Raw genomic sequence first — 12550 nt, forward strand, 5'->3', positions numbered from 1 at the left:
GTCTGCCAGTGACACTCAAATAACATGTAATGGTTCCAGAACCAAGCAGCTAAACCAAGGACTGCCCCAAACACACTGTATGTGTGCAAGTACATTTGCATGCACACAGATCTGATTGAAAGACCAACAGTGGAGAAAAAAGGCAACAAAATTGAGTGGCTAGAGCATGATCTGGATCAAGACTACAGCAGGGCAATGGGCAAAGAGCTAAAGCTCTGTCACTTCCAACTATGATCCCAATCTGGATAAGGCATGGAGAGTATCACATCTAGCTTTGCCTCTGAGGTGCTGATATTTTGAACTGAGTACAAAATTTCATGTGAAAATCAGGGCTGGGTTAATGTGCTACTAAGGAGGAACACACCTAAGAAAGATCAGAGTAGGAAAATATGTCACCTGATTATTGCCGAACCTTTTTATCTGCGTTAGTTGACTAGTTACTTCCTGCTAGGGATGTAAGCAGCTAGCGATTTCTGTCCCTTCCTTGCAATCAGCGCTGTTTCCATTCCACTACTCTTCGGCTTCTGCTAAAATCTATGTCATTCACCTCACTATTCACTATAGCCAAAATGTAGTGTAACGAATCATTCATTTCATTATGTAATTAACTTCAGTGCATCTCAGTGGAAGAGAAACATCAAAAGCCATGCAGAAAATAACAATTATTTATGCTGTGCATGCAGACTAAGGACACAATGAAAAATACCGCTGTGATTTGTGATTGCGTGATTTGTGATTGCGTGATTTGTGTTCCTGACCTCGGGCAGACATGCAAATTGTGGCAATTTCCGCTCCCATTTCTGTTTCTGACTGAACTCTTTGGCACCCCTGCTTCCTGTATTATTTTGCTGGACCCTTAAAGCTTGGAGTCACATGACACTGAGCAGAGTCACACGGCGGTGTTTGGTTTGGATGGAGTCCAGCCAAAGAGACGAGATAATGGGAGCAGTAATTAGCCGATGGGAACCTTGGCACCACACAACCTTGTACCTTGAGTTTAAGGAGAGGAACGTAGGAAGAGTCAAACCATTGTTCCACCCAGCTCTTTATTGTCAACACTGAATGGCAGTAATTTTCCAGGGTGTTAGGCAGGAGACCTTCCCAGACGTAACTGGAGGTGCTGAGGAGTGAAGCTGGAATATTCTGTATTATCATGCCTGTGCCCTGACACTGAGCTTTAGTCCTTCCCCAAGATTGCAAAAGAATTTCCGCTGTTTCTGTCAAGGCCACCACAGCATTTGAACGAAGTGTCTTTTTTTAAAAAAAAAAAAAAGTTGTTTCTGGATATGAGAGAGGAGCCTTTTGCGAGGGATGTTAACCTACAGCCAATTTAATGTCTGAAGCAAAACAAATCTTCCGTGACTGTATTGGGAAACCTAACATGGATTTAAAATAAGGGGCGGGGGGAGGCTTGTAATCATATTTGAAGGATTTTCTAGCTTATGCCAAATCCAACATGGGTTAATTCACTTGACTTAGTTTTCCAATCAGCACAATCTTTTCCTGAGGCCTGGTCAGGAGGTGGTAGATAAATCCATGACTGTGCCTCCCTCACTGACGGCTTTTCAGAAAAACAACAACCGTAAAATCATTGGGTAACTACATAATACAAATAATTTGTAAACCCGCCCCCCAAAAAAGATTGTATGTCTACTGTCTTGCATTATGCCCCACAAAACTATGTGAAAAAGCTACTTTCAAATTAATGTAAATTAATCGGCATAAGGAGATTTGGAGTTAATTTCTATGGACTCTGTTTTCCGCTCCTTTGAGTCCTCATCCAGAGCCTTATCATTTGACCTCTTCACCTCAGGAGAGGTTAAGCAGTTGCTGTTTTAACATAACTGTGACTATTTTCTTTCCTTCTTTCTTTTTTCTGTATTATTTTTATTAGTTTTACAATAATACTTTCCATTGCAATGTCTCCTCATATTACACATTTTGGCTTTTTAGGGCCCTGACTTCCTTCAACCCTTCCTTATGATTTCCTATCTTTCATTTCAAATTTCTGCATTTTCACTATTTAACCATTGTTTTAAAATCAAAAACATTAAAATATCATACATTCTTATTCTTATCTGCAGTGGTTTTTGTACCTTTCCTTACAAAACTTCTTGCAATCCTGTCAATGTATTTGATGGAATACAATTGTCTTTCAAATAATTTACAAATTTGGTCCAGTCCTTGATGAACTTTCGGTCCCACTGTTCTCGGATTCTTCTTCCTTCTTTCCTTCTTGTTCCTAATTAAAGCCATTTTAGATGCTACTGAAGCACAAATATTGTAGCTGTGTTGTACCTGTCAAATACTTTGACTTTCTGTGATGGTACTGTTGCATGCCACCCCAAACGCTGAGCGTGCCAGGCCCTTAACCCAGGGTTTGCTTTCCTCATAATGAGGGACAATAAATACTGTGGTGTCTTTATGATATATGGTTATTTATGCTTATATAGAACGTGAGCCTGACATGGAGGGGCTCACAGCATTCACACTCCAAGAGGGACTTGCTTCTCTCATAGCCACAGCCTTGGATCCAAACAGGAATCAGGCATGGCTCTGTCTCTCCCAGCTACCCAACCTGCTGCTTCTTGCTTCTGGATCACACACACAACTCCACTCTGGCTTTTATCTTTCTAACTACCTATTTTTAAGCATTCCCAAAGGCAGAAGTGGGAGCTAGCCATAAACATAGATGGGAGAAAAATAAAATATTTTACTGTCGCTAGGGTTAGGTACAAGGGTGACCTTTGCATCCAGACCCAAAATGAAGAGAAGCAAACTTAAACATGGAGGGAAACACCTCTCCCCAAAATGAGCTGACCAGGGCTGAGGGTGCTCACTGGGTACGTAATACTGACTACTCCGTAGAGGAGGAATTCCAAGACAGGATAGAAGGGAGTTGCTCCACCTGCCGAAATATACTCTTCTGTTAAAGGTGTAGAATTATTTTATTTCATTTTATTTTTGCATTGGGCCACCCTATCCTGAAGAAAAATAGATAGAACCATGATGACATCTATTTTATTTAGGAGGATTTACACACACTTACTAGAACAAAACAAAACAAAAAGCCCTATAAGCAGTTTATAAACAGCATTCTCTGCATAGAAATTAGTGTACTACATTATGTTTGTATGCTCTTCCTTGACTTTTCCTTGGGTTTATTTTTTTGTTATACATTGTGTTATATGAAGTCTTTGGAAATGATATTTTTTATTAAAGCAGCAACACCTCTGTGGAGCTGGGGACTTGTGGTGACTCTGTGGAACTGGGGCACCAAGTAGCCATATCCTTGAGATTTACAAACAGGTCAAAGATCTAACACATCCCACCAAGAAAATAGGTGTCAGACTGCTCTCACATACTGGTGGAACAGTGCTGACTTCATTGGGAAGGATGCCATTTATTCAAGCACTAACACCCTTTCAAGAGTAGATTCTAGGTCTGTTCTGGCTTACATGGCCTGAAGATGGCCTCAGGCCAAGAAGATTTGGCTGCAAGTCAAGTGGGAATTCCCTTTCAATCAGAGAAAAATAAAATGGGGCTTAGACAAATCTGTTACATCCATGTCTCTTTTTTTAAATGTTGAAGGCTGTGTTGTCCTGCTTCCTGAAGATCAGATGCTAAGGCCATGTTGAATGGATGGAATAAAGTTTTACACCCCTCTTGGTGCAGCGGCTGTTCCGCTTCAGGCTCGACAGGCTGGGCTGTAAATCCAAGCACTCGTGTAAGAATGAACCAAACAGTATTTTATTGGCAGACAAGCAGCAGTTTGCTTCACACACTGGAACAGCTTGTCTACAGCTGATGGATCAGACCAGCTGTGTTGAGCTGCTTTGAGTCAGCTCCGTGATGCTCTGGCAGGAATAGACAATCACAAGAGTTTCAATAAAAATGTGGCTGCATTGTTGTTGTTTGTTTTGTGTGTGTGTGTGTCTGTCTATCTAGACACAAACACACACACACACACACACACACACCACAACACCAGCCATGCACAAGCAGAACAGATTTCCACCTGTACTAGCGTGTTATACAAGTGGAAGTCAGCTTGCTCAACATTTGAGTCTGCCATTGCATACCCTCCAGCATTTCTCCAATGAAAATAGGGACGTCCTAAGGAAAAGCGGGACATTCTGGGATCAAATTGGAAACAGGGAAGGCTTCTGTAAATCCAAGACTGTCCCTGGAAAACAGGGACACTTGGAAGGTCTGCCCTTGGAACCACAACTGAGTTTTCACATTTGCTAATCCACAAGTCTTTCTTCCTCCTCCTATGCAAATCCTGTAAATGTTTGTCCCTTTTTATTGATGGAGCGAGTATAGAGTAAGAATCTCGCTAAAGCAGCATCTCTCAAACAGTGGGATGGAACTAGCAGTGAGCTTCACTTCACCTTCTGGTGGGCCTCAGCACCAAGGCCTATTCCGTGCCTCCTCACTTGTTGTAGCCTTTTGTTTGGCCCAATGGTAACACCAGCAGCTCCCCAACTGCTAAGGAAAGGTGGTCAGGAGGGGGTGAGAAAGAAGAACTCTGCTTCCTCTGAGGGGAAGGTGTGAGAAGAGGTGTTGGAGGAACTTATAAAGAGAAATACACTAAATATTTCACTTTAGAACAATATACTGGGAATAGAAAAAAGGGGATGAGAGAAGAAATATGTTATAGAAGAAGTGAATGTAAAAAGAACAGGGAAGAAAGGATCAAATAAATTGGCAGGGGCAGAGAATGGAATACAAGTTCAGTGTGGCAAGAGCAGGCAAGAGAATTGCCAGCTGATTATGACTCTGCCTCCATCCACCATTGTTTTGTGACTGGTTGCCATGAGGTAACTGGTGGGCCTCATTAATTTTCAGCCCCCTGAAGTGGATCTTGGGGATCAAAAGTTTGAGAATCCCTGCACTAAAGCATGTTCATCTACAACTAGTGCTATAATTGTCTTCTGGAGATTGATTACAAATGTGCAGCAGTGCTGTAGTCCATGTACACCCTTGTCATAAGAACTCCCAAGAGATCACTGCTTTGAAACTAAAAATAATGAGTTGTGGCCATAGTAACACATTGGTTTAGAACTGCAAATGTTACGTGATAAGATGATAGCTGATACCTGTTTCTCATAACAACCCATAGTAATATACCTTATAAAAATTGCAAAGCAATCTTTGAGACTCACTATCCATAAGTTGTGGTGTGAATGTGATGGGCAGCGAAATAGTGATCGGATGCCCTTAGAAGCTCTGAGAACTTTCCAAGATAATTTTGTAGGTAATGAAGCTATTTTAAAATGACAAATGATTATAATATGACTATGACACCCACATTAAACGAGGAATCAGTATTACAATAGCCAGCCCATGCCTATGACCCATTAAATGCCGTACAGGCGGTCAACACATCTATGGGCATGTGCAAATGTTTTATGTGTAAAATTCCTTCCCACCGAGGAAGATTGGAGGAAAGATTGTGCACATCAATGTCCAAATGCATGTGCATTCTTTCTGCATTGCACATTACAAATGATTCAATTACAGTAGCAAGGATTTTACAAAGGATTCCATTTGTTTGATACAAGGCCTGCCAAAAGTGCTTTATCTTGGGTGCAAAATTATGGTCACCTTTTTTCCATTTCCACATTGCAATAGCGCCTTTTTACATTTTGCAAATGCTCTTTCTGACTGATAAGTGCAAACCCAACTCTGCTCTGCTTAAGAACTGAGAATGTCCAGTCACTACTTGCATCTGTGGCTACCAGAAGGGTTATGGTACCGCCAGCTACGCTCATCTGCTGTGCTGTGCGACAAATATGATTGAGGAACCATCTTGAGGAAACCGAAGAGATTCTCCTGCAACCTGCCATATAAACTGGAATGAGGGGAGAAGTGAAATTAAGAGCAGGCCCCAAACTTTTATGTTAACATATGCACACGACTATTACCTGAGTAGCGACTATCAAGGTCCTGCAGTAATATGCTGATGGAACAAGAAAGCAGCAGTAGTTCTGAATTCATTATTTATGTGTGCACTGCAGACCGTGCTTTGGGGGATAGCATTAATGGTGATACATTTTCAGGCAAACAGAGAAAAAGGCTTTCAGCCAACTTCATACTGAAACCTTGAAGGAATAAAACAGGTCAGAGATGAATATTAAATTAACTCCTGGCTATCTTCCAAAGTGATTTGGCCTACTTAGGAATCAACAAAAATGAAGAAAGCTTTGCTTCTTCACATCCTGATTTCTCCAGGGAGAGCAGAGCTCTCTGCATGGATTACAAACTCAACCCGATTCCGTAAGTCAACAACTTTGTCTTGTACACGTACACCCACACACAGCGTATGCAGCGGAATAAATAACTGTATCGATTTCACAGACCGTTGGCAATTGCAATGCTCTCTGATACGTAAAGTACATGTTTATAAAGAGGGGAGAAGGAAATTGCAAGGAGGGTCTTTGCAAACTTTTTGCAATAACACACTAACAAGGAAGGGGGCAAAGTGTACTTGCTTTTCCTTTTGCAAGCAGCCTGTGTTGTTTACCCTGTATTTGGTGAATGGCAAACTCATTGTACTGAGACACTTTCATGCAATTTAGCCGTTATACCATTGTAGTAGAAAAATGTATTCAATATAAATGAATGAAGCACTACACTGCTGACCATGAGTGTGAAGGACAGAGAAGGTGAGACAAGTGATGTCCTGTATCAAGTGATGCACATACATGTGTAATTCAGAACTAAGTGAACTGGAGGAAAAGTCCATTTGAAATCCCAGTATTTATTGAGCAACAGCTTTATCTCCACTATAGCCTTCCTTGTCCAGTGATAGAGGTGAAGAATAATTAAAAGTACAGGAGATTTGTTTTGGAATGATGATCAGGAGAAATGGAAGCATCTCTCATCTACAGAAGGAGCTAATTAGAGTGGTCTCAAGAGATTAGCTTAAAACGTGATCCATCATACTGTTGGAATGTACAGTCATACCTCGGAAGTCAAACGGAATCTGTTCTGGAAGTCCGTTTGACTTGCAAAATGTTTGGAAACCAAGGCATGGCTTCTGATTGGCTGCAGGAAGCTCCTGCAGCCAATCAGAAGCAGTGGAAGCAGCGATGGACGTTTAGGTTCCAAAAAATGTTCGCAAACCAGAACATTCACTTCCAGGTTTGTGGCGTTTGGGAGCCAAAACATTTGACTCGCAAGATGTTTGTCAACCAAGGTATGACTGTATGTATAAAGTCAAGATGTCTCTTGATACAAACATTGGAGAAAATCCTCTCCTACAGCTACTCTAGTTATCACTTCAAATTTTACATTTATGACATGGGTAATAATAGTTGGGTTGGACAGAGGGGAAAGTATAGTATGATAATGGCTTCACGTGTGTCTCTTATCACTTCCTATAATGCATCAAAACTCAGGGCTACTTGCAAGCAGAGAAGGCTATTAAAACTGACTTGTATCCTGTCAGGAGTCTGACCTCTAGTTGATATGGTGGATCTGCTTCATAGACTCCACAATATTTTTGGGTCGGACTGTTTTAACCTGCAGGTACAGAAGTGTAAGCTTGAAACAAAATGCCATAATTCGTTGCTATAATTCTTATTACATTTTTATCGCACCTGCCCTCTTAAGTTGCTCCAGGGCGGCAGGCGTGGTTCTCCTCCTCTTTTCTTCATCCCTGTGAGAGGTGAGAGAGAGTGACTTTGCACATTTTCATTTTTCATTGCTTATTCGCTTGTGACTCTTCCAGATTGGCAAACATACTGAAAAGTGTGAAAAAAACACAGTTCCATAAACTGGCCTCTTCTGGCATTTGAAAAGAAATAAGAGGTTCTCCCTCCTCCAGTAGTCTGGAGGTCTGTTTATGCAATCCTATCCAAACTGCTGGTTAATTTTGAGATGTGTGCAAATGTGCGGCAGATTGAGGGAGACCATCAAAGTGACAGGCCCCAGCTCGCTGAGTTGTCCAACTCCTCAAGTTATTTCCCCCACATCTGAATGGGTTGTCTGCAGAGCAATTGCATCCTTGCCATTAACAACACGGAATTAATTCACTGCGGTTTGTTCAGGCACCGAGAGCAAGTATGTTTCCTTTGGTATTTGAGGTCACTTTGAGGGGAAAGCAGACTTGTTGATATTTCAACCTTTTAAAAATTATTATGACTTCCTAAAGAAAACAAAATGTCAAGCACCTTTTCCTTCCTTCAGCATGGCTTTTGTTGGGGGGAGGGAGCCTTCTTTTTTAAAATAAAAATGGAGAAGTGGCTAGAAAGATCCTGAAGCCAGGCCTAAATAACATTCAGGGCAGGAGGACTTCGTGTGTGTATCTTGTATGTATCTAGATGTACGTTCTACATCTGGGATAGCTAAACTATTTTACCTGGTGATCCAGCAGAGATGATCAGCATCTCTTCACCAATATAATAATCGATCTGATGATTGGGGAGGAGGTGGTCTCCACCAACTTCAATGTGTGACTACTTTTATTTTATATATATATATATATATATATATATATATATATATATATTTGCCACCACCAAAATAAGTGGGGGGCTTGGAAGGGGGCGTAAAAATTTCCTGTGGCGACTGAACAAGGCCTTCCAACTAGGAAGCAGCCACTCTAGATTTTCATAGATGTTTAAATAAAGTCTTTTGGAAGGCACGCAATCTCTCCCCCTGCCTTTGTTTCCCTTGATTTCATCTCTTGCATTGACTTAGCTTTGTAAGAAAAACAGGAGGAAGGGAAAGAGCAGTCTGAGGGGGCTACAATTACAAGCCTTTTAGGAAACTGTGCATGGCTGTGTTCCTCTTGTTTGGATGGCTGAAGTATCTTATCTAGGTCATGTTCTCCAAGCCCGCTGCCTCTGTTACAGCCAGACTTTCTGTTGACTTGGGCTGTCTTAATGCATCAGAGAACCTCTGCTATGCTTCAGTTCCTGTTATGAATCCAAGTTGCACCTCTCAGCTTTTGCTTAGACAACATTTTTTTTTTGCATGTGCTTATCGTTTACAAAGGAGAATTCAGATCCTCATTGCGCTTTTCTTACTATAGTACCTATTTCACTGTTTCTCTGTTTACTTAATAATCATGTCTGATTTGCTGCCTTCGCCCCTCGACACTGTTTCTGCATGTCATAATCCAGTTACTTGACAGCAGAGGTGAGAGATGAATCATAAAGATCAGTTACGTTGCTTTTGTTTGTGTGTGAAACACTATCTTGAAATAAAGGAAATGAGATGGAAGAAAATTTAGGTCAGGAGTGAGAAATCTTGACCCCAGGGCTGCATTCATTCCCTCAGGGGCAATTGGTTTGAAGCCTGGCTCCATGCCACGGTTGGGCGGGGCCAAGGCCCAAAGTGGGAAGAGCCAGTACTTTCCCCATTTTCTCTCTGTCTTTCAAACCACATTTCCCCCCATGTTTCCTTTCATGATAACTATTGAGTTTTAAGCAATATTTTGCATGACATAAAATATACTTCCAGAAAAAGGAGAAACTTAGCACTGATGTGCATGTTAATTGCTTCCAGAAAAAAAAATATATGTTTGCATATTTTAACCCACGCAGAACATTACAGAAGTTTTGCATTGTAATTGCCCCACAGTTTCCGTGGAACAGGCCACTGTTGCTCATGGGTGAATCATAGGGGTCAGAAGCACTTGTGCACATGAAGGGTGTGATTTTATTCTCTGCTGTTTCAAATTGTTCGAAATATGCTATTTTATGTCCCCCCCCCCCTTTTTTATTTGCTTTTACTAATGGCAGAAATCTATTATGGAAAGGTGGAGCATAAATCTTTTCAAACAAACAGTGACAGAAGCTTCTGAATTTTTCTTTTAGTCTCCTTCTCTCAGGTAAATTATCTTTTCTCGTGCTTCTTGGGAACCTGGGTAATTCTTTCCAGGCCTGTCATTTAAGCAACATCTTTAAAAACACACACACACACACACACACACACACACAGAGAGAGATTCCAGAGATTCTTTCAGGCCACAAAAGAGTTAAACCTCCCCTCCCCCTGCACCTCCATGCGACAGAGAGTGAGAGCAGTAGGATTACTGTTCACTCTTCTGATTTACCATTTATGCCGGACGGTGAAGAGATTAGAAAGACCCAGTACTTGGGCTGAACCATGTGCTTGTCTAGAAGGGGAAGCTGGAGGGCGTGCAGATGTTCATAAAAAATCTGTGCCATGCGTGTTTCCTGGAGGGATTTTCCCTCGACCCTCTGGTCTCCCCCTCACTTCTGCAGGTCAGTTTGCACATATCACTGGGACTCTGAGATCCAGAAAACAGTATGCAGGAGAGGCAAAGCCTGTTGGGCATTGGGAGATTTTCTTAAGAAGCACAACAAAGTGATCAAAAATGGCCCTGGGCTGCTGTCTGCTGAAGAATGCAGGTATATATATATATTTATATATATAAATATACTCTTTTTCCTTGTAGACAGGGTTTCTGTGTAACCGGGAGATAATAAAGCACGCTCTCTCTCTCTCTCTCTCTCTCTCTCTCTCTCTCTTTCTCTCTCTCTCTCTTCTCTCTCTCCCCCCCCCCCCAATTCCTCCATGCAAAACTCATTTGCTAAGTAAAGATGTGGGAATGTGTATTCTAGCAGTTTGTTTGTTTACAAAATGTATTTGCTGCTTGAGAGCAGACGTTAGCAATAAATAAATAAAAAACCATAAAGATTAAAGCAGAATAAAATTAACCTCAATATAAAACAAACAAACAAAAATCACCAGCAGCAAAACATTTATACAGCAGGACCAAAAGCATGAGGGTGTTGTAACATTATAATACCTGGAAGAATAAAAAGGTGGTCACCCAATGCCAAAAAGGTGAGTACCAGGTGAACCTCCTTGGGTTACACAAAGAAAGTGTAACTTATATATCAGCAACAGGCATAAATGTGGTTAAAAAGTTTAACACATTTTTCGACTTTGCTTTTTGCAAGTTGCTGTATATTCTCAGCCAGTCAGCAATAAATATAACTTTCTGTTGTGACTTTCACTTAATAGATGCTCCTATTTTATAGATGATAGATGATAGATAGATAGATAGATAGATAGATAGATAGATAGATAGATAGATAGATAGATGATAGAGATAGATAGATAGATGATAGATAGATAGATAGATAGATATAGATAGATAGATAGATAGATAGATAGATAGATAGATAGATAGATGATAGATGATAGATAGATAGATATAGATAGATGATATAGACATTCTGAGGACCTCTATTGCTTCTTTGTAGCTGACTTGTACATTCAAGGCAAGCTTGGTTTTAACTGAAAGTCATTAGTGATTGATTGATTGATTGATTGATTGATTGACTAATGCAGCAATCTATTCAAAACTCTTGAACAAAAATGATAATTATGCATTTATCTATTGAGCATTGGTCACTTTTAATTTAAAGAATCGGAGCATTTCAAAAAGCACTATGAGAAAGTTAACAAAACATTCCATTAAAAGATAAAATCCATTTAATATATGGCAAAAGAACCACAACAGCATTAATAATTAGAAAAGGCTCTGCTGATTAAAACAACAACCACAAAGTCTTCACTTTTGGGTGAAGGTAAAGCACGAAGGTGTCTTAGTGACTCTCCTTGGACAGAGAGTCCCAAAAGGTGGGTACCACTGAAAATATTCTCTGCCCCACATCACCTTTGAAATTATTTTACAGAGTGGCTAGTTGCTTCAATTAATTTGAAGGATTTCACAAATGTTTATATAAAACAGCTCAATTGTGAACTCATCTACTACTTTAAAAATAACATCCCTGTGAAACAAATTTAATAGATATTTAGATTTACTAATAGATACTTGGGGGGAAAATCAAGGTGATATTAGGAGTGGCATTTATATTATTGCTTGAGATAACGCTACTAAAAAGAAATGGCTCCCCCTTCCACTTCACCTCAAGAAAGCCATTCCCCAGATATTGCTAAATGAGTCACCTTTTAAAAATGCAACCTGTGTTGTATGGCTGTACAGCAGGTTCAAAAATTTATTTGCTTGTTTCTGTCCTTCTCAGACCCCTTGAGCGGAATTCCTAATGTGTGGCCTTGGAACGTTTTCCTGCCTCTTTAATGACTTTGTCAAAGGGAAATATTCAACAAGTAAAAATTTGTCCTTAGCCTCAACAAGGAGAGGAGCTGTACCTACCAAGCCCTATAGCTAGAGGTTTTAAAAAGAAAAATGGTTTGCATTACAATATTCTGGTCACAATGGATGCAAGCTATAAGACCTATTGTGGCATTCCAAAGAGGGAACAAGCGAACCAGCCCCAGCCCTATCCCTGTTACCTTCTGCGTGTTCCCACCTGCAGCAGGAAGGTTAGGATAAGCAGTGAAGCCTCTGGTTTGGAAACCTGATTTCCCAGGGTTCCAAAACACGAGAGGCTCCACAAGCACAGGAGACTTCCTCACTGCTGAAGGTGCCCTTCAACCTGCAGGTGCCAATGAGTATGGTGGCAGAGTTTAGCATGCCTGCCTATTTAAGCCCAAAATTGAACACATGATTAGGGCTATAGATGGCCATTACATCTGA

The 12550-nt window shown here is 40.7% G+C and overlaps 1 protein-coding gene across 3 annotated transcripts in view; it reads left to right on the forward strand.

The window, feature by feature from the left end:
• Positions 1 to 12550, forward strand: part of NHS (NHS actin remodeling regulator) — a 239617-nt gene that overhangs the window by 164678 nt on the left and 62389 nt on the right. The window contains exon 1 of one of the 3 annotated variants that reach the window (XM_083734161.1): positions 10243 to 10388. The exons of the other annotated variants lie outside the window; for them this stretch is intronic. Coding sequence (XP_083590287.1) covers positions 10355 to 10388 — 34 coding nt within the window. The 5' untranslated portion in view covers positions 10243 to 10354. Of the gene's footprint in view, positions 1 to 10242; positions 10389 to 12550 lie in introns of those variants that run through there. 3 annotated transcript variants of the gene reach the window in all.

The sequence above is a fragment of the Podarcis gaigeae genome (assembly GCF_964106915.1).
Source record: "Podarcis gaigeae genome assembly, chromosome: 4".
In the NCBI taxonomy this organism is placed as follows: Eukaryota; Metazoa; Chordata; class Lepidosauria; order Squamata; family Lacertidae; genus Podarcis; species Podarcis gaigeae.